Genomic DNA, 21,851 nt, shown 5'->3' with positions numbered 1-21,851 from the left:
GACCTTTGACTTTACGAGAATAGACAACCCGAAAACATAATATCATCTATTATGTTCAAGACGCCCTTTGGAGTTTTGGAACAATGTTTTTTTCGCAAGCGGGTCACACCTGTTGTACTGGACAGGTGTGACTGTGTGACTGTTAAAAAACAGTATCTAAAAATCAATACCGAGATAGTGATACTGCATGCGATACTTAACATTTTTTATAATGCAGCAAAAATACTCAAATACATATACAAGTCTGTGCACTTTCTTCATATGTATGACTGTTCTTCAGGCTGTAAGCAGCTCACCGTTACCACGGGTATCCTGTTAAACAGCAAAAGGGTGAATGCCCGTTGAGGGAAGGAAATTCTTTTCCCAGAGTAGTGCACGTAAACCTTTAGCCTGGGTTCAAACACAAAAGCTAAGTAAAGTTATGGGAGCTCAAGGAGAACGGGGAGGCGTGCCTCGGGGGCCCGTGAGCTATGTTGGGAATTTTGGGAATCTAGCACACACCTTCTCCGACTTTGATGTAGATGTCTTGAGTCATCCTGAGCTCAGAGAACGAGGTGACGGCCCTGTACTTCTTCTGGGCCCAGTTGAGGAGGTGCTCGTTGCCATGGGAAAAGGTCTCCTTCTGGATCTGGCAGGAGAGGGAGAAGTTTCCCGGCTGGAAGTGGACCTCTGAGCCCTCGGATACCTTGGGGAAGGGAAAGTGCAAGTGTTAGAGGACAAAAGTAGCCCCTGTGTTATCTCAGCAGTAAATGATAACTGCATGTTTTTCTATTCAGCATCTATTTCAGTTGATTTATGTACTAAAATATTCTGTGTTCCACTTCACGGTTTAACATTTCAAGATTACAGCCGACGGTGACCTCTGTGTTGAGAAGGATATGCACATAGAAGTCAACCGAAGAAGAAGAAACCTGCAGGCGGACTGAAAAAAAAGGAAAAGGGCTCCGCTTTTCCAAAATTAAACCTGCTCTCTAAACATTGGTGAGAGCCCTCCTTCACACTCCATCCCAAACCGTTATTTCAAAGAGTCTACAAAATATGCCCCGCCGTATTTTTACACATGTTCCTCCACACAATATGGTTTCTGGTTTCCAGTGTTTGTACCATGTGCTGCGTCACAATGGCCACAGGGGTAGAAGACACAAATATTTGACGCAGGTAGACTGACAGACAGGTAGGCAGGCCCGCACTCGCATAACAGGTCGAATGGAAAACCGTCACAAAAATGACGGAGGGCATAGAACGTTTGACAGGTACGGCTGTCCCAAGCCGTATTAAGAGGGACCACCAAAGGCCAAAGGGGCTCTTAATGGAGCCCAGCCCATACACTTCATTTCAGAGAGATAAACATTCACATGTGCCGAAAAAAACTCCACCGAACAACCAGGAAGAGTCCAAGCAAACGGTCTAGACGGCCTACCCCATTTTACTTCTATGCTTGTTTTTCTTCCTCCCTCGGTACCCTATCTGTATGCATGAGCTGAGACGGTGCTGCCAGGCCTAATTAAAAACACGAAATCCTCTCGGATCCGGGAGAGAATACGCAAGACCACTTCTTTGCGACGATGTTATGAAGCTGTCCCTAAATTGCTACCGCATCTGAACGGCAAAAGAATAACATCCCTTTGGGGTGTTGAGGTTTTTCAGACATAACTTGTTCAAATCTCCCTCACGTGAAACATCTGTCTGACCTCTGGACGCTCCCCACTCGGTGTTCCTGGCATCATCACCAGAGGCGGTAAATACTGGGGCCGAGGACACGGGCTCTGTCGAAGAACTCAGGTTGATTGTACTTTTTGTGTGTTTACTACGGCGAGAAAAGCAACGGCGAGAAAGACGGCGGGGGGGGTGGTGCCCTGAGCGGGTGAGGAGGAGGGGCCGGGGGTTGCTTTGCTAACCTTGCCAAGCTCAGCAGAGTTTATCAGTTTAATTGCAGGAATACTACTGTAATTAGTCACAAAGAATTAGAGGGGAAAGCCTGAAAGCCAAATTAGCTCCAGGCCTTGCAGAGCACTGAAAAACCTCAGGAATTTGAACCAGGGAAGTGAGACCCACTGTGGGCTTTAACAAACTCTCTCCCTCCTCTCTCTCTCTGTCTCCCCTGTTGCATGCTCAGTTGACAGACCCAAAATACTTATACATTTTCCTCTGGTGCAGCACTATTATTTTTTATTTTATTTTTTTATGTCTGCCCGTTTCATAGCAACAAAGGAAACGTGTTTGCCCCGAGGCGGGAGGAAGAGTGAGACCAATGCGGAGGAGCCTTAAACCTGCATTCTTTCTAATAGCCAGCAGGGGGCGACTCCTCCGGTTGAAATAAGAAGTCTGATTGTATAGAAGTCTATGGGAAAAGGACTCTACTACCTTTGATTTATTACCTCAGTAAACATTGTAAACATGAGTTAATGGTCTCAGTTGCTAGTTTCCAGTCTTCTTCTCTACATCTTCTTCTTCATCAGGAGTCAAATAGAGCATAAAGCAGGGTATGCTTTAGGGCGGGGCTACCTTGTGATTGACAGATCGCTACTCCAGTTCTCCAGTCTGGGGATGTTTTCGTCTCACAACTTTAACCCTTTCACCAAGTTAAATTCCTTGTGTGTGTAACGTACTTGGCAATAAACAGTTCTGATTCTGATACCTTTTCACCTTTTTGGTGCTAATTAGCATACGGTTGTACTTAGCTCCTCTTACGTTTTGTGTCGCTTCTGACAGCCAAAACCACGTCATGTCAAACTTTGAGGACCTCAAAACATAATTTGGACTACTTCCATTTCTTACATACAGTATGTGGTGACGCCTGGAATCACCAAAATTGCTCAAATTTGCTGGTCACGACCACACCCTCAAAGTGCTGGAAAGGATAAAACTATTTATTTCATGGGCTGAAGTGGAATATATACTGTAAATATAAATATACTATCGTGCTTACGATTTACATTAGCTGTCACCCTCTAAATACTGTTACATTTGTTGCTAATGTACACACGTTGAGCCGAAAAGGTCCAAGAGCCGAGTTCTTCTGAGCTGCGAGCCCACCGCCAACTAAAGCATAACCTCACTATGTGAAAATAGAGCTCAGGTCTTATGAAGCAATCCGTTACAATCGCTGCCAGAAAGTGTCTTGAATGTAAATGTTGTTAGCTGCGAAAGCCTTGTACTGTGTTCTGAAGTTAAGACATGCAGGAAAGCGGGATGTAACCTCGACTTAAGAGGAATTCCTCAGACTTGGCAGACAGCTGGGCGCAAACAAAGAATGTCGAGGAGAAGTTGGTTACATACCATAAGGGACCGAGGCTCTTTGCTTTCATGTTCGTAATGATAGAAACTCATGTAACTTATGTTTGTAATGGTATTTGCAGGCAGGAATTTCCCTTTTAACCACTGATAGTTCCACATTATAACCGTTTAAAGTGCAATTCAAATGTCTTAGATAACATTAAACTGTATATTTCCAGCCCTTTCTTCCTGTAAGCATCCACATATTACGGCCATATGAGCAGTCAAAAAGGAGATGGCATGCCAAATGTTTGAGATCAATTATTATACAGCTGTAATCCTCCACTGAGCAACACCCTGAGCCTGGGAAATCGCAAAAGGCTGTTTAGAAATTAGGAGGTGTTGCAAACAGAGGAGGGGTATGGAAAGTGGAGAAAAGGGGTTGATAGATGATGTGCGTATGTATAAACTCTCCGGCGATATTAATGTGTTAAATGCTTTGATCTCGTCGCTTCTTGATGAGATGCGGGGGGGCGGGGGTGCTGATCACTCCGCTCGCTGCAAAACGAACGTATGCTTCATGTGAACAGGCGGGCTCGGGGAAATAGTCGGTGAAAACAAAAGCATATAGCTCAGCACCACTCGGGAGAGATCATCTGCCATTCCTGTCTCCAAATAAAAACCAACAGCGGCTACCAGAGGTTTCCATTAACCGCCACGCCGAGGAGAGAGCTCTTTGTGCGAGGGGGCGATCAACCTCATGCTACGAGCATTAAACCTACGAGAGAAACGCGGGAGTATAAAAGCAGAGCTTGGCAAACAAACAATAGGCAACGCGAGCCAACAGACAAAGTCTTGCTCCACCCAGTCCCAAAACATTCGATGCAGATCGAGTCTTTCAAGCATGCTACACAGCCCTCCTTCCTTAACCATCAGAAAATAAATATATGCACTTGGACACAAAGTCAACACAGCTCACTCTGCACACGTGTCTCGCTTGGAACCCTAGCGTCCCTTGGTAAAATCAGATTCGGCATGATTTCAATGTTCATATTCCACTTTAGTCACTGTAGACCCACGGTGACTCCTGCCTGCTGCTGATTGACGTGGAGTACTGTGCAGAACATGTTTTACAACAAATTTCTGGCAAGATTCTGGCATTTTAAAAAGGCGGCAGGGTCCGGTAGCCAACAGCAACAGTTCGCTCAGCGTCTCTGAAGCTTTTCCAGGCAGCCCATCTGCGTCCAGCGAGCCCAGAGCACTGGGACCAGGAAACTAGGACTGGCAGGGCCGAATCAGAGTCCAATTAGCCCCAGGAAACAAGCTCTCTCCGACGGAAAGGCAGAGCGAGGGAGGTCTGGCTGTGGGTTTCTGCTCTGAAGTGTTAGGCTCAACACCAGCTCCTCTTGATTCCGTTACCCTTCGATCTCCCCGCGGCGACTCCTCCACCTGAGAGTCCCCGGCGGGAAATGTGGTTTTGTGGCCCGATGCAAGTTTTTCAATTAATCAGCCGTAACTAGGTGCTTTGGATTTCACCACACAGTGCACCATCAACTGCCTTCTACGTTGATCCCACACACACAAAATATGTCATCCAGAAATGTTTTCCCCCGTGGAGCTGATGCTAGCTCAATTAGCTAACTGGCTACAGCTTTGGGTGCTTTCGCAACATCCATGCAAAATATGATGATGCGATGTCATTTTGGGTCATTTATTGTTCTCCCAGCAGGATGTGGCGTGCTATTCGAGTCGGGTGGCATGTTAAGGAGGTCACTGTGGAGAGACCCTGAGAACCAGGGACCCCTCCGGGATCACAGCCATGTGCAGTCAGGCTGGTGGATGAGATGCCGACAGCTTGCGCCGCCAGAAGGCTCGGTGCTGTCACTCAACCACAAAATACATCACAGCTGATTCAGTGGGCCTTGTCTGACTGCAGAGGCCTCCTGCCTCACTGTTAAGACTCCCTTTTATCTCTCCTCGCCCCACTCGAAAATCATCATGAACGTCAGACAGGTATCATACTGCAGGGCCAAACCTCAGCTCTGTCTCCAGTCAGATAAACAGCACATGTTGCTAATGCAACACGTGCTGAAAATACAGATTCCCCTAATACGGAGATAGGGAGAGTTCAAGAAGTATATTCATGGCAGCCTCTTGCTCAGTGGAGATTGAGAAGATGTAAAAGGCGCCTTTCTCGGCACTGATGTCCGACATCATTAGGCACACAGCAACAGCTCTGTCGGGTTTAATGATGACTGTCAGCTGTTTTCTGTCTGCCACCACTGACAAGGGGAGACATTTACTGTGATGCAGGCCTGCTGGTCTCCACAGAAACGCACATATCACTGGCCACACATTATCACAGCTTAGGAAAACACAGGCAGGCCGGTTGCACATCCATACTCTTTCCTTCGACAAGAGAGCATTTATTTCCATTGCCACAGGAAATATTAATTAAACCGAGGCACTCAGGGCCCCATGTGTCTTCATGTTGCTCTCTGACAGCTGCGGTCCTACTCGTGCACAGGAAAAGGATATTTCAATGCTCTTTGTGCGTGTGTGTGTGTGTGTGTGTGTGTGTGTGTGTGTGTGTGTGTGTGTGTGTGTGTGCGTGCGTGTTGCGTGTGCATAGCGGCGAGGATTTTGCAACCCATAAATATTTTTTCTCCTTTTTTTTTTTCGTGAGGGGTAAGCAAGAAATCACCGGGCCCCATGTGGAAATCATTTGTGTACCTGATATACTGCATTCTTGGAGAATGCTGTGGTGTTAACATACAATTGAAAGACATTACTTGGGAAGTCCAAAAATATAGAAAAAGCCTTCCGAGCATATAAAGGCAAAGAGAAGAAAGAAGCTTTCATCGCAATATAGTGTAGTTAAGCCAAGGCTGAGGCTTCTGGGTCTCATTTTGCTGTGATTTTCTCATGTGATACACAGGCTTTGAACATGGGCAATGAAGCAGTCCATTTTTAAATATTTTTATTAAGTTTCCCAGCGAGGCCCCCTGGTGCCTTTACTAAAAAAGGCTGGCTCTCCAGGGGACCTGGCTCCAACTGCACTGACAGATCCCATGTGTACTCTGATCCCAACTCTGTTGAGCTATTTTCATAACTTAAAGTGACACACTGTTACGTTTCAAAGAAGGAACAAACAGGTTGCCGACAAATGAAAAAGTTAAGCTCACTTAATAAAACACACTATTTTCAATTACATTTTCTCAGCTGCTATACAGCCTTCGTTGGCGTGGTCGGACCAGCAGCTAATGGCGACTGATGTTAGCAAACCTGACCCCAATGAGTCAGTTGGGATTGTTCTCGACTTGTGCTCTTGTTTCGTGACATAACATGCCACAGAAAAGAAAACTTGAAGAGGATCTTACGCGTACAATGTGCCGCTGTCCTGTAACTACCACTTTTAACCACAGAGGCCGCTGTTGTGCAAAAGCCACGTTGTCTCACTTTAGGCCGGCTTTGAATGAGTGTCTTGCTGCTGTTATACATCTGGATCAGTTTCATCTCAGATCGCACACCAAAAATGCGACCATTAAGATGCATTATATTACAAACCAATAGGCGTTGTGATTCTGTATTTCAGCACATGCCAGTGGGTGAGGGGTCCGCTCGGTACAGCAGAGCTTTAGTGGTTTCGTGTTTGCAACCACACATTCCCAGTTGTTAGGGTTTTCGTGTTATTCGGATACGCCCTGTCTGATTTGAACAGCTGCCAAGCTATCAACAAGACTGTTAACAGGAGGGAGGGAGGAAGGAGGGAGGCGGCCGGGATACGGCCCCGGGGTTACAGGGCGTGAATAAAGCTGACAGGGCACATTACGTCTTTTTACATATATATGTTTTTACACCACGATGTGAGGGAGGGATACTGGTTTGAGTTTGGCAAAATAATGATGAGATAAAAACTCACAATTACATACTGAATCATTTGATATTAATCAAAAAGCACATTATATATATATATGATATTAATCAAACTTGTAAAACTAGCTCCACCATTATCTCACAATCACACAAAAGAAAAATGCGAAGAATTTGTCTGCCCACTTCCCGAGAAGAGAGCAGAGCTGTAGCTAAATAAGGATGTGTGGATGAAACGCTACAGAGATGAACGCCTCACGCATGAGTGTGGCGTTATCGCGGCGGACCTCTTAGTGCGAAGGGCTACTGAAATGGGAGCACAGTTCAGCATGTGAGGAAATGAATACGCAGTTTTAGGGAAGTAGGATTTAAAGGCTTTCGAGTGAACGCTGGACTCACATGAAAGGTACGCTTAACGCCCAGGGCCAGGTTCTCCATCTTGATGTTCCAGATCAGTGGCTGGGGGGAGTGGAGCACTAAGACCAGTGGCTTCTGGTGGCGCAGCAGAGACTGGATCGGCTTCAGATGCAGCTCAACCTGGTAAGACAAAAGAAAGGGACTAAAGTCGCATAAAGGTACAACACACATGTATAAAAAAAAGGTATAGCGTGGAAGAGATTTAGGCACAAACAGAGAGGATTCACAGCGCGTCACGTGGTCTCGGTTCACACGGCCGCACTGTGCAAACGTCAAAGCTCTGATATTCCCATGTTCACTGAAACACAACCAAAACCACCCGGCGGTACAGTTACTCTCCTGGCGTAATTGCTGTGCTGTGATGTAGATTGTTCTTCTTTATCGGGCTTTCGTGGTTGTTTATGCACTCCCTTTGCTGATAAACTCACAAAGGCGGCATGCTGCGTTCTCCCTAAAAGGCACTTTGCTTCGCTCTGATACGAAGCCTCAGCGGGGTCTGAACTTTCACACAGTGGAGTTCTTTGTTAGCAAGGGGGGGGAATCGTAAGCGGCGGGTCCCTGTTACTATCTCTACAGCACGCAGCTATGTCTTTTGGTTCTCAGCCTGCCATTTAAAATAGATTTTCACAGTCGGGTAGTGAGACGGGGGGGAGACAAACTTAAATGATTTGGGACTGTTGTTTTCTTGTTTCCACCATTTGGACCAAATCTAGTCAGGTGGTTAATGGCCTGAGCGTGCACTCGGCTTAAAGTTATCCCGGGCAAGGATCTGGCTTTCCATCGTCCTCCTTGCAGATCAGCACAGCTTTTAAATAGGACTACTTAATTGGTAAGATTTCCATTGACGCCATCTCTGACTCTCCCACTTTGATGAGAGGCGATACTCCAGAGGCTATGGTGATCTGTCTGACACTCTCCTTTAAACTCCCTCGACTAATCACATTAGCCCCATCCTGTGTGTCAGCAGTGAAGGGCCGCAAATGACTAATTCAACCCACAAGGATTCATATTATATCACAGTGAACGACCCCTGTGGGAACTTAACGAGTCCCAGCTTGCGAAAAACACTGTCCCGACGCTTTTGTTCCACTGAAAATGGAACCAGCGATCTGTAATTAGGATGATGGTGTTGAAGTTGACCAAGGAAGATCTGGACTTTTGCCGTTGACAGCGCTATTAATGCCATTTTCTGTTGGATTAATATGTTCTTTGTATGCCTGTTGATGCCAGAGGCTCCACTCTGTGTCATCAACGTGCTTGTAAGTCTTTCCCGAGATAAACAAGGAGATCGCGGAGCTGCCTCATTTGGGAGTGATTTCTTGGCGAGCTAGCTAGTCAGTGTAAGTTACTGGAAGCTGGTAGATAGTGAAGACGATCGAAAGCTCCAGAAACCGCTACTAAATGAACCTTCCGGTGACATTGTTCGAGGTCAAAGGTCAAAAGTGAGCTCTGAACCTCAACAAGCCCACAGTAACTCGCTCAGTGCTACGCAGAGCATAAATAACGGCCCCGCACTTCGAATCTGGCAATGATCACCATTCAAATGTCCATATTGGTCAGTAAAACTGTAATTATCTTGTCGGCAGAGAAGATATTAAAAATACTGCTCTTTATCTCTCTCTCTCACTCTCACTCACACACACAAACACACACTCTATGCTCGCATGCCAGACTCATGCTCTCTATTCTTTGCAGTAAAGTGTGACTTTTTTTAAGTCTTCTGGCAGAAGCGCTGCGTTCAAAGACTCATCACCGTGATGCTGCATGAAGCCATTTAACAGGAGACACCAACAGCACAGACACAGTGAACATGAAGCATCAAAGCTTAATTACCAGTCCTCCACAGATGTAAGCCCGGGAGGAGAGCGACACAAACGAGTGTTTAGAGACGCGGTGCATGAAAGTGCCGCACAAATCATTAAAACGTCCCTCCGAGAGAGGAAAGTGGAAGAAATTACTGAACAGTTATCTATGAAGCAAACTGGATTGTGATCCAAACAAATAGAACAGAGACTCAGAGACTCACTGCTCTTTTATTTATTTATTTATTTATTGCATATTTTTGCTCCCCCTTAGTCCAGACTCTGGAAAAAGCGAGTGCATCGCTCCTCTGAGAATAACAACAACCAAGATATAATCATACCTGGCTTGGCTTTAAGGCCCTGGCTCCGAGAGTTGGAAGAGAGAGGCAGAAGAAGAATGGGAGCGAGGGGGAGAGAGTTGTAAAAGAGGAGGAAAGTCAGACAGAAACATTTCCAGGAGACGTGAGTCACCTGAAAAACACAGGCATAAACAGAGCGCTGTGGAGAGGAAGTGCCAAGAGGCACCGGCGGCGAGGAAGAGAAAGCGCGGTTATCCAAGGTTTTAGCACGTAAACGGTGACAGTACCGAGCTCGATCAGTTCTGACGAGAGCCTGGTTGCACAATGTAAGCACTGGACAGCAGCAGCAGCTGGTGTGCAATACGTTTAAGTACTTTTTATATATACTTTTCTATTCAGTCTGTATATTAATATTTCACTGTTTTACTGCTTATTTATATTTATTTATATTACTTGTTTCTATTTTATTATTCTTTATTCACTTGTGAGCAATGCTGCTGTAATCCTGTCATTTCTCCACTGAGGGACTAATAAAGGATTATCTTATCTTATCTTATCTCTTCTGCCCGTGGAGATGCAGTCATGAGGTCTGGAGAGACGGGCGATGAACGGGCCTTGGCCGTGGTTACGCTCTCCTTTCTCAGTGTGAATGTTGGGATCATGCCGGAAACACAGCCGCTTCCGCGTAATGTGTGTCCACGCTTGACACTTCAACGCAGCGAAACATTCTGTGAACACATTTCAATTTGTATAAATCCTAAAAAATAAAAATAAAAAGTCCTGAGGGATTTTTTATGCTTTTTCATGTTTACTCCCTGCAGAATTAGTAGACTTGTTTTAATGGGGAATAGCCGCTAACAAGGCTCCGCTGATGCAGTGATTAAAAGCTGCAACTATTTTGTTATTTAAAAACTTTTATAAATCATCATGTGTTTGGGTTTTCATCAGCAGTGACTTAAAAGGCCTCAGATGGCGTGTCTGGCTTTTTTTTACTCTCTTCTTTTTGCTCTCCTCAGGAGACGAACTCCAGATGATGTGACATGTATGTATGATAAGTAATTGTGCCCACATGCTGTCCACACCTCACTGAGATCCAAACTCAATGGAAGCCAGGCAACCTCACCATGTGGTCCATATCCGAGCAAGATCGGATCTCGGGGCGTACAGACTTGTTATTTAGTGCGTCCCGCCGTGACTGGAGGACAAAAGTCCCATTTAAGAAAATACAATTGGTGCCCAGCGGCCTGAGTCACACAGCCAGGGTGTGGAGAGACGAGGTGCAGAAACACCAGGCATCCGAGTGCCTCTAATGGCGTTGGCGAGGATCAGGTGGCGCTGAGTTGTCCCTCTTGCAGCTACCTTCAGGAGGACACGCCTGATTGATTATCAGGAGGCTGGCACAGGGATTTGGGGGTCCGGTGTCCATTCCAGTTACGGGGGGGCGGCGGTGGTGCATTTTGCCAGCAGCTACGGACGGAGGGCCTGTCTACCCTATCACATTACTGAAACTACACTCCACGCAGGGGACGACAGCTGTAGCAGCATGAGCTGGGAGCCTACGGTTAGTGGCGGTAACATGTGTAAACAATGGAAATGTTAAAAAAGAAACAATACAGATTAGACTTTAAGCTCTAAATCAACAGCAAACTGGGGAAACAACCCAAACGATGAATCACACACTGGCCTTAATTGTATACCAAAGCCACATGGGTTAGTGTGATGCCCCGTGACACTGTAATTACAACGCCTGCTTTGTTTGTCCTCTGTCGTGAACATGCAGTTGCAATTTCATGACCTTTCGGGTCAACTAAATCCCACTGAGTTTCAAGTGCGCTTCATAAACGCTGCGCGTGGACGCAGCAGTGCGATACTTTCACAATATTAACCAGCAGGCACCCTGCAGTCGGGGCTCGGTATCAGTGCGACTCGCAGTTTTTCCTCTATTGACAGAGCGGATCAAGCGCCTGACGAGCCCGCCGGTTGATGCGGGGAAAAACCCCAAACATCCTTTAATTAGCCAAAAACATGGGACTAATCTCGGAACACACTCTCCCTCCCAGGAAATGATAATCAAAGAGAGCACAATGTATTCCACGGCATGAAACGGAGACGTGCGGAGCAGTGTCTGAACAACAACGACTGGGTTTATAAAATAGGAGACACTCAAAATGGAACTCCATCCAAGATTGCAAAAGTAAAGACAACAAAGAGGGCTGGCTGAGAGCCGAGCAGTTATGTCTCTGGGAGGAGAAAGGCACACTTGCCTGGGACCAATCACACGGCGTTATCTGATGCCTGCGCATGTGCGTGCGTCTTGTCTGTCTAGATCTTGGTTCTTTCTGGATCACCGAGGGCGCACAGAGGGGAAGTGGGAGCCGGACCGAAACCCGTTGACCGCTCTTATCAGCGCCACCCACATATTCCAGTGCTACCTGGAGCCCCACCACACACACACACCCCTGAACTGCGATGGCAATCTGTCTGCATGCGGCTTTTTCGAACACCAGGCTGCAGGGAAAACAGCCTGGAAAGACGTAAAAGTGAGAAGGGAGCTGCTGGATAGCGATCTGTGAGTGATATGGCAGAAGGGACACGCTGAGGAAAATAACATAGCATTGAGGCGGGGGGCTGGGAGGGGGGTCAGGAGGATAGACCGAGATAACGCTGATTAAAGTCGAACAGGAATTAAAGTACATTTTTAGCGCAACAAAATGTTTGTATTTGTTGTATAATAATAAGTTGTACTTACTTATATTTTATTTATTAAAAAAATGAAATATAAGTGTTCACCAGGGTGTGAAACTTGAGTTGCATCTGACTGTGACTTCATTGCTAATATATGTGTTTGTGTGTGTGCAGGCACAAATAATGGTTTTAAATATCACTTCAATTTCAGATGCCACACAGCCAGTTGATTTGCTTTGGGCTGATGTTCCATTCGTGAATTTCCTCTGTGACTTTGGATGTTTTACCTTTATCAATCTTCAACAGAAAAAGCATTGTCCTCGTGAGCAAAAACTGTATGACATTTAGTAAGCCCTAAAAGCAAGTTTAAATAAAACTGTTGCCTGCTTTCTGTCTGTGTGTGTGTGTGAGTGTGTGTGTGTGTGTGCGCGTGTGTGTGTGTGTGTGTGCGGTTTGTCTGCGAGCCCTTCTCTTATCTGACACTGTGCTCTCGCCAGCTGTTTGTGCCCGGTGAGCTCCTCCAGCAAGTCACTTCGCACAGTCAAAAGATATCTGCGAATTCCAGCTGATAAAGCAATCATCTGCTCTGCCTCACCCTGATTTCGGAGCCAGTGGCTGTGTTTGATGTTTGCCTTTGGTAAGCTGATTAGGGCGAGATGGCAGATATCACCGGCCCCTTATGTTTATTTTCTGCCCCATCACCCGCCTGTCTCCACAGACAGGCCTCTTGTTTTGAGTCGCTTGAGTTTTTCGATCTACCGTTTGCAGTCACTGGGGGGGAACTGGGTGTCTGCTCTTGTGCATGTGGCGGCGGTGGTGGGTTGTTAGCAGGGTGCAAAAGCCACTTAAGCATGTGAGAGGTCGAACATATGGAAAAGTGTTCAAACTTGATACCTACACCGAAAAAGCAAAAAAAACACTTCAGGATGAGGTCATTGTTTTGGTTGGGCTTAAGTGGCAAAACACCAACACCTTCAGGTCAATAGTTAACCGACAAAAATATATTTTGCTTCGAAATCCCTCTGGGTTTAAAGCTTGGCTGAAATTTGAGCCGCAAGTCTAGTTAACAGCATAGCTAACCTTGACTGTAACTCTCATCATTCTCTCTCTCTTTCTCTCTCTAGAAGATCAGATCTTTTTTAGACACTCTAATTGAACGTTGTGAAAATGTGAAAACGATTCTACCATTATTTGAGGAAATCACTACCTGCGGCCACGCAAAGCCCCCGACCCTACACCGCAGCCTTTGCTATGATTTTGCTATACCTATTCCAGGATACTGGCTCTCAGCGTGGTTTTCTATTTAGCGGCCCCACGTGGTTATAAGAGAGAAAAGAAGCTTCTGTTTATTTTGATTGGGACCACTGGAGCTGAGGAAAGCATCACTCTTAGTGAATAACCCTTAAAATAAAAATGAAAATGTATTGTACAGGCGACCCAGTGTCGGTACTGAAACAAACAGCCCATTGTCTGAAAGAGACGTTGAGTAAAAGTATGTACCATAAAAAAAAGAAGAAAATTGTTGGTTTTAAATTGCAAAATGGACCAAGTAAAGTCAGCCCACAAATGTCCCTCATTGTGGTCTGGCAATGCTCAGCGGGCATTGTCTACGGTGGTCAGTTCAGATTTAAAAAAAGAAAAAAGGACAACTGGACCTTTTTTTACAGCAGACATTTTGACTTGTTATAGTTGGAAAAGCACAGGTGAAATGTATAAACATTAGCAAGGACTCAGTGCCATTCTGTGTCCCAGTAAGCTATTCCAGCGAGACAGCACCTCTCCTAAGTGGAAAGCAGCGATCTTTAATGGTATTAAATACACGTGTCTGCCGTGAAAAGCATCTATGCACCATTGACCTGTCCAGGCAAAAACGTTTTCTGTAAGAAAAAAAAATCTTCTCATTGAAATCAGTTTCTAACAAGACAAATCGAAAATATTCTGACAAGACTCTACAGTCCAGCTAGCAGCTTTGTGCCACTATAATAAGGCTTTGAGATAAATGCTAATGCCGGCATGCTAACATGCTCACAACGACAATGCTAACATGCTGATGTTAAGCAAGAATAATGTTCACCATGTTCACTATCTTAGTTTAGCATGTTAGCATGCTAACATTTGTGTTACAGCCAAGGTCTTTTTTTTAAGTTTTAAAAGTTTACATTTTTAACCTGATAATGGATGATGTGAGCGTGACATGACTGTGTGTCAAATGTAATGGACCAAAGTCATTAGGATGCATCATCTGGGAACCATGAATGGCATTACACATTTCAGTCTCGACCATTCCCGATGCAGCTAGACGGGCTGAATGGTTCTTTAGTAAAAACTTGAGCTGTACATGTTTAGGCTGCCTTATCATGACCCTCTGAGACCAAACTGTCATGTTCAAACGTATAATTAGCATTGACTCGACTTGATCAGTCTTCGTCAAAGCTTGCAGCTAAAAGCGTTCCAGCTCAATAATCCAAATGAAGAGCAAGAGGAAACCAAAAGGTCGGAAGAAAATGTGTAGGATGAGACCTTTTGTAAAATGTACACAAAATAACAGTAAATATAACGCAGAGGTAGAAGTAAAATGAGACTGAACCCATCGGGAACAATACAAATGGTCAGGACAAATGATCGATACTGCCATACTGTCAGTACAACAAGCACAACAAGGACGTATTCACTGGCTCATGGGTACACATTATAAACCGTAACCGGGCAACTGAATACTGTACTTGAGCACAGTATGGGATGCTGTACTTGACTTAAGTAATTTGATTTGTGTGCGGGAATGCTTGCTAAAGTAGGCTGAACCAATTTCCAAGTTTCATGTTGAGACAAGAGCCTGCCACTTACATGAGCAACACCTAAATTAAATAAACACTTTCATTCGGGATGCATCAAGAACAATAAAAGTAAATCAAACAAAATGACTCCATTTAAGCCTCAATCACACAAACTTAAAATCCAGCACAGACGGCTATACTTTCCCCTCCGCAGCTTTGAGCACATGGCTTGTACGGCCCTAGAATACTATCCAAAATATTATGGTGGGTATTTCTAGCCTCAGGCTACTTGGATGAATGACCAGCATATTTTCTCCTTTTGCTGTGTTGTTCCACAGCGACTGCGGGCCCTGTGAGTGTGAGAGTATCCCGGGGGCCAAGCGCGACGGCGCAGTCACCGCCGAGGTGTTCTGTTGCACTTAATAACTCAGCTGCGGTGTGTAGGTTGGCCAGGAGCCAAAGTGTGTATCCTGAGTCAGGTCCAGCTGTGCATTTCTTTTTCCCGCGGATAACAGCTCGTACCCCCTTTCGTTAATACCCGTGCTGAACGGGTTCACCGGTGCAGACAGGAAACAATTCATTGCTCTCGCTGGAGAACTCGGACAGAGCGGCGGGCCGCCACTTTCACACGTGGAAAGTGTGAAAGTGAGGGAGATGGCCTCACACGTCGCAGCCCATGACCGCGCGGTCCGGGTATGCAAACAGCGGGTTTGATTCCCCCTAACCTGGTCGAGGCTTGGCTTTAGCAGCCGTCTCAACCCCCAGACAGTCAGTCACAGCCACGGGCCGCCGTTCGAGACGCTCAAATACTGTCTGCTCTGCGGCCCAGACATCGCTGCCTCCTCCCCCCTCATCGGCAGAGGTGAGAAGGAGAAAAATCTACATAATCATAGACTGACAAGGCACCTCTCGTCGCTGACTTTGAAAATAAGCAAAGGATACACATGTGGAAGCAAACACGGGAAAAGACCCATGACCGGGAGTGAACTCTGACAGCCAAAAGCAATGAAATTAAAGAAATAGTTCAAAATGTTTTGGAAAATATCCTTTTGGCTCTCCTGTTGAGATATAGATGAGAAGATCAATACTGTGAATTGGCACAAACTGAGCATACGGATGGACGGAGGAGAGATGGATTACGCAGCAAGAGTGGTTCGATAAGTTTACCTAAGCCGTTTTTGGAATCCACCGTAACTCTTGTGAATCCAAACTGACGGCGGCTATTTTTGAATATCCCTTTAAATCAGGGGTCTCAAACTCAATTTGGCTTGGGGCCACCGCTGGTATTGTGGTCTCATCTGAGGGCCACACAGAAAGCGCAATATTTTTTTTACATTCAAAACATATTTTCGGCATAAAAAAGGCAACCAGCAGTTTCTATACATTTTTATAATAGTTTTTAACAGTGCAAATATATTTTATTTGTTTAAATAACTTATTGGAACTGCACCGAACCAACAAATGCAGTCCCTGAATACATTTGTACTTTATTCTATTTCTTGCCAGATACCTGGCAGCGCTACTGCTCTCACAGCTGAGCCACATTGACCCTGATCCAGGTCACAGTGAAACCCTGATCCAGGTTATAGCATAGAAACCCTGATCCAGGTCATAGTATAGAAACCCTGATCCAGGTCACAGTGAAACCCTGAGTACAGCTTCACAATGGGCATCACTAAGCCTGTACCTGTTTTTGCATTTATTAAAGTTCATAGTCGAGAAAGGTTTCTCACAGATATGTGCTTCCAAAAAGGCACATTACCCGACTGATCACTTTTGTCAGCTCAGGGAAGGATGGAGGCAATTCTCTCAGAAATGGTCCAGTCATGTCTGGTTTTCCTTGTGATTCTCTGAATTTAGCTTTTAGATCTCTGTTGCAAGTCAATAAGTTCCATTTGCAACATACTCGGGACTGAGAAATGACTTCATACTACAGATCAAGCTTCATGGGGTGCGTGAACATGAAACATTAATATTACAACAGTTTTTGTTTTCAAACAAAATATTTACTATATACGAGTCAAAATATGTTCTATAGAAAAACAAACTATTCACAATGAAATGTGCCTGTTTCAGTTTTGTTTTTTCAAGAACAGTTTTCAAAACAACAACAACAACATCTATATGTCAAGTAGGGGGCCACAAAATATCGGCCCGCGGACCGCAATTGGCCCACAGGCCGCGAGTTTGAGACCCCTGCTTTAAATGAAGCGGGTGTGGAGTTTCATGGCTTGTTTTTGGGAAGTGTGTTTTGAGAAACCCTCCGCAGAGAAGAGATGAACCTCTTTACTTCCAACTTTACTCGCTTTCAGGTTGCTTTCAGAAATCAGGAATATGTGTCACGCTTTAGACTGACATTGATCAAGCGCACTGTGGTCCTTTTTTCACAGTCTCTTATGTGAGAGCATCCTTTCCCCATATGTGGTCACTGGATTATGACACCATCTTGTCTCAACAGATCACAGATCAGGGCCAGACTGTGTCAGCGAGACGACAGCGTGACGCGCTGTGTGCCCTCCAACACAGCCTCGTTGAAGGCCGAGCACTCAAGGAGGAGGCTGCTTGCGACCAAACCGGCCAATCTGTGCCTACGACCCAGGTGGAAATCCAATGAAGGACCAGAGTGGGAGTGTGGATCTTATCTCATCTTAACCTCCACTCACGAAACGAGCGTCTGCTGGACCACCTAATCTCAAGCAGAGCTGGAGTGACCTTCCAACAGCCAAGGCTGTGGGCAGAGAGGGGGGACAGACAGCTGGATGGCTGCCTCCTCCGCAAACGTCCTCACTTGACCACGGAGGTGATGGGCTACCAACAGCTGGATAAATCGACTTGAAGAGATGGATTTCACAGAAGGTTTTACTGGACTATCCATTACAGTTATGCTGCGAGCGGTCATTTACAGAGCTGATTATCCCATACGTCTGTTGAGAACAAATGCAATTAGCAAAGTCAAATAAATATGCTCCTTCTTAAGTTTTTTTTATTTTTAGATGCATTACATTCAATAATGAAAACTATGTAGAAGACAAACATATTTAACTTTGGACAAGATAAACAAAAGAATCCTGTTTCACTACCTGGTCCGTCACGACCAGCAGAAGGGTTTCTCGAGAGCAAGTGAAGCTACGATTTAGACAGTCAGTCTCAAGGGTTGTGGCAGCTTCAACAGCAGCGAAGAAAATATGGCTAAGATTGCTTGACTTCCTGAAGTGTTCTTAAATTTAAAGCTTGAAAACTGTATGTAAAGATTGCTCTCAACAAGCTGTCCCATAAAAGGGCCACAAAATTGGTCTGAAAATAAAACCCAATTTGGTTTGTTTTGTGTAAATATTGATATGTGCCTTATCATAATCCACCTTGACACACGTATACTTGGCAGGACACGCCAGCACAGTTTTGTTTTTGCAACATAAATTGCACGGCTGAAAAGAAAGAGTTCCCCGTTTTCTGTTCGAAATCCTCTTTGTTCAAAATAAAACTTCTCAATTTATTTATTTATTTGTTGTGTTTTGTCTCCTTTCCTTCAAAGGTACGTGTATGTTTGTTATACGTTTGTTTCACCTTTTTTTTTCTTCCTTTGTGTGTGAAACAAATCAGTCCATACTTAACAACTGTGACTGTTCCACAAGCGGGCACGGTATTTCTAATTCAATAAATACTGATATTAACTGGATTACACGGCTCTTCTGTAGGACAATGGAAAGTAAACTTTGTAACCGCCCTGTCACTGGTCCAACTCCCTCGTACACGTGAAAGATTACAACAAGAGAGATTGTTATGTTGTCTTTATCGTTTAAGTGCAAGCGCAGCCTTCGACACCAGAGAGTCATTTCAGTATTTACCTGCTGACGCAGAAAACGCAAACATGACTGTTTCCATGACTGTTTTCCATGTGTTTGGCATCAGCAGTAGATTAGCAATGGCAAGTGTACACATGCTGCTTTTCGCACTACATTGATTGAAGAAGGGGGGAGGGTCATGATTCATCCTCAAACTATGGCTATAGCTTTGAGGCGTCCTGCCATGAGACGCGCTGTAAAAACACCTGAAGACAGGGAGTGGTCTCGAAACCGCCACCAATCTGTGGCACACTGTTGAGAGATGTGATGACAGTTTGAATGAGTGCACCGAAGAGATCTGCTCAAAACAAATAGGCGGTTGGAAAATACCTCTGTGCAGACATTTAAATGAATGACTTATAATCTGTGTCTTGCTTTTCTTTTTCTTTCTCTAGAAAGACAACGAGTTGGGTAAGGTGAGCTCATCTGATCGTGAGGTCTACTGTACCGAGCGGAGCTTCCCGTGAAACAGCCATGCTTCCATCTAATTGCAATTTATTTTGCAAATTTGTGAAATAAAGTGTTGCAAAAAAAGAAATAAGTATTCGGTGCCTTTTCAACTGGGCCAGCCTGAATGGTTCTTTCATGTCAAGCGGTATTGGCCATGTTTCATGCCGTCCGGGGACAAAGACTAGCATTAAAATAGGGTTCAGGTTTGAAATTACAGCAGTTGCTATTACCGCATGTACTATTTTGGTCCAAAGTTTAATCTCAAATTATTATTTTGTAGTTATGGTGGAAGACAATATGACTCCAAGTTTAGATCTTTTACTAAGAGGGACTCACTTCAGCCGGGGTGTTGCCTGGTCCCTCTGGAACATGTCCTCTCAGGTTGATGATGTGGACCTCCTGGGGGAGGCCGGTGGTGCCCCGGCTCGCGCAGCCCGACAGGGCGGTGAAGCTCTTCAGCGTGGCCTGCACCGGGTGTCCCGTCCCCACCGGCAGCAACTCGCACGGGCTGCGAAACAACGGCCCTGCAGCGGAGAGAAGAACAGTGTTGAACAAATGGTGTATGAGCTCTGGTGTCCCACCATCCTAGTGATCTCCTTCCTTCTTTATTAAGTAAACCCTCATTGTGAAAAGTAACCAATACCAACACATTTCACACAAACAAAATAATTCAGCAAATGCACTTTTTCTCAGCCCTCTATAATGTAGGTTTTTCCTCTGCACAATGTAGCGTCTCTCAGTCTGGCCACCTACAAGCTGAGAAGCACGTGAGGCATATCGTCCACACACTGCATTCCAATTTTAATTCTCCGAAGGCAATTTCAACCGTTTTTATTTTCCTTGAATGGTCAAATTTGACATTAATCACTGAGGAGGAAAACCAGACTTTACACTCTTAAGTGCACTCCGTCTTGTAGAGCCTGTAAGTTACCATTAGCTGTGGTTTTTACTCGTTGCCTTGGAGAAGCGAGAAGCTCCCGGACGAGGTCCACAGTACAGCGGTAATGATCCAGCTCACACGTCCTGTGTCATACTGTACAGGGAATGTCTGTGCCAACAATCAGAACCTCTGAAGCAAGTGTATCTGATTAGTATCACGAAAATGTAAAAAAAAGAAAACTGCAAAGGTTTCTCAAAAGGCCACGTGTCAGACCTATTTCTCTACTGCGACTGTGAATGAATACTCTGAAAATATTAATGTCACATGTAGATAGAAACATTTGTTTAAATTGTAAACACTTTAAAGGGGGAACTAAACATTGAAGTCTGTTTACGGGTCCGGGGTAGTGCTACTGCATGTGTGAATTTTAAGTTGTGTAAAGCGTCAAGTGTCTCCAGAGTGAGCTGCACAACGTCTGATACTCAAGTGATGTCACTCGAGTCAGCCTCGATTAAAAGACTTCCAGTTTGAAAATAAAAAAAGTCTAACGATGTGGAGTTAGAAAGACGTGATCTTACCAGACTGTAGCCTACATTAGCTGGTCTTACAATAAACACAACGCGATTCTCCAACCCTGATTGTCGGCAGTCCTTTTACATTGTGGGTAATGTAAGCCCCAGATTTTGACAAGGAAGAGGAATGCATGGAATACAAAAAAAATGACATCTCTTTATTTTTTTTACAACAATGAAAACATTATAGATGTGCAATGCTAAATTGGTGCAGTATTCTTTGAAGAGAAGAACAAAATGAAGATCAAATGTCTTCTAAAACTGCATTGACAGTGGAAACATAAACATGTCTCAACTAAAATGCTAAACTGGCTGCTTCTCATTTTGTAAATTCTACGAGGGACGTTATCGCTTTTAAGATCTGATTTGGTCATAACAATATGTTCATTATCAACACTGATCTTTATTGGCCATGAAATTCCATAAAAGGGTTTGGGATAGATGCTTATCACCATCTCTCTCTCTCTCTCTCTCTCTCTCTCTCTCTCTCTCTCTCTGAGCTCGGTCAGCCAAGCAAAAGCGACGCTCAGCAGGGTGCACGGACTCCGAAACCTCTGCCGGTCGGGTCTCTAGTGTTTTGTCAACTGCACAGTCAGCTGTAATGAACAGTTCAGTGACCTCATAATCACATTTGGGGTGTAACTCGCACATCCGCAAGTACACACCCATCTCACACAAAGTCGGGGCGGCACACATACACACACACACAAAGAAAAAACACAGCGCTGAGGTTCGAGCGAGGTACCAAACAGCCCGTTTCCATTAGAGTGACATGTATACTGTGGGAATGCTGTTTTTTTTGTTTTTTTCCACCAGGGTCAGACCTCGTGTTTTTACCCCACAGCCTTGTGCCAGCCAAGGCCGGCTCACATTTCAAAACACATCACGCTACACGCGAAATTGGCAGCCTTGTCTGCCAATTACAATCAGATGGAACATTTGGAAATCGTTAGAGTCCGAGTGAAAGACGGTTAGATAACAATGTTGTAACAGTCCTCAACAGCGGGGTACAGCCGAGGGGGAAAATATATTTTTTGGTTG

General features: G+C 44.9%; 1 protein-coding gene across 1 annotated transcript in view; it reads right to left on the bottom strand.

Moving 5' to 3' along the window:
• Positions 1-21,851, bottom strand: part of tgfbr3 (transforming growth factor, beta receptor III) — a 54,239-nt gene that overhangs the window by 18,865 nt on the left and 13,523 nt on the right. Inside the window, exons 2-4 of the mRNA XM_079221150.1 lie at positions 19,695-19,882; positions 7,489-7,626; positions 502-685 (exon numbers count right to left, since the gene is read on the bottom strand). Coding sequence (XP_079077276.1) covers positions 502-685; positions 7,489-7,626; positions 19,695-19,882 — 510 coding nt within the window. The remainder of the gene's footprint in view (positions 1-501; positions 686-7,488; positions 7,627-19,694; positions 19,883-21,851) is intronic.

Source organism: Taurulus bubalis, assembly GCF_910589615.1.
Source record: "Taurulus bubalis genome assembly, chromosome: 7".
Classification (NCBI taxonomy): domain Eukaryota; kingdom Metazoa; phylum Chordata; class Actinopteri; order Perciformes; family Cottidae; genus Taurulus; species Taurulus bubalis.
The sequence above is the reverse complement of the archived record's forward strand: the minus strand, read 5'-3'. Positions and strand labels throughout refer to the sequence as shown.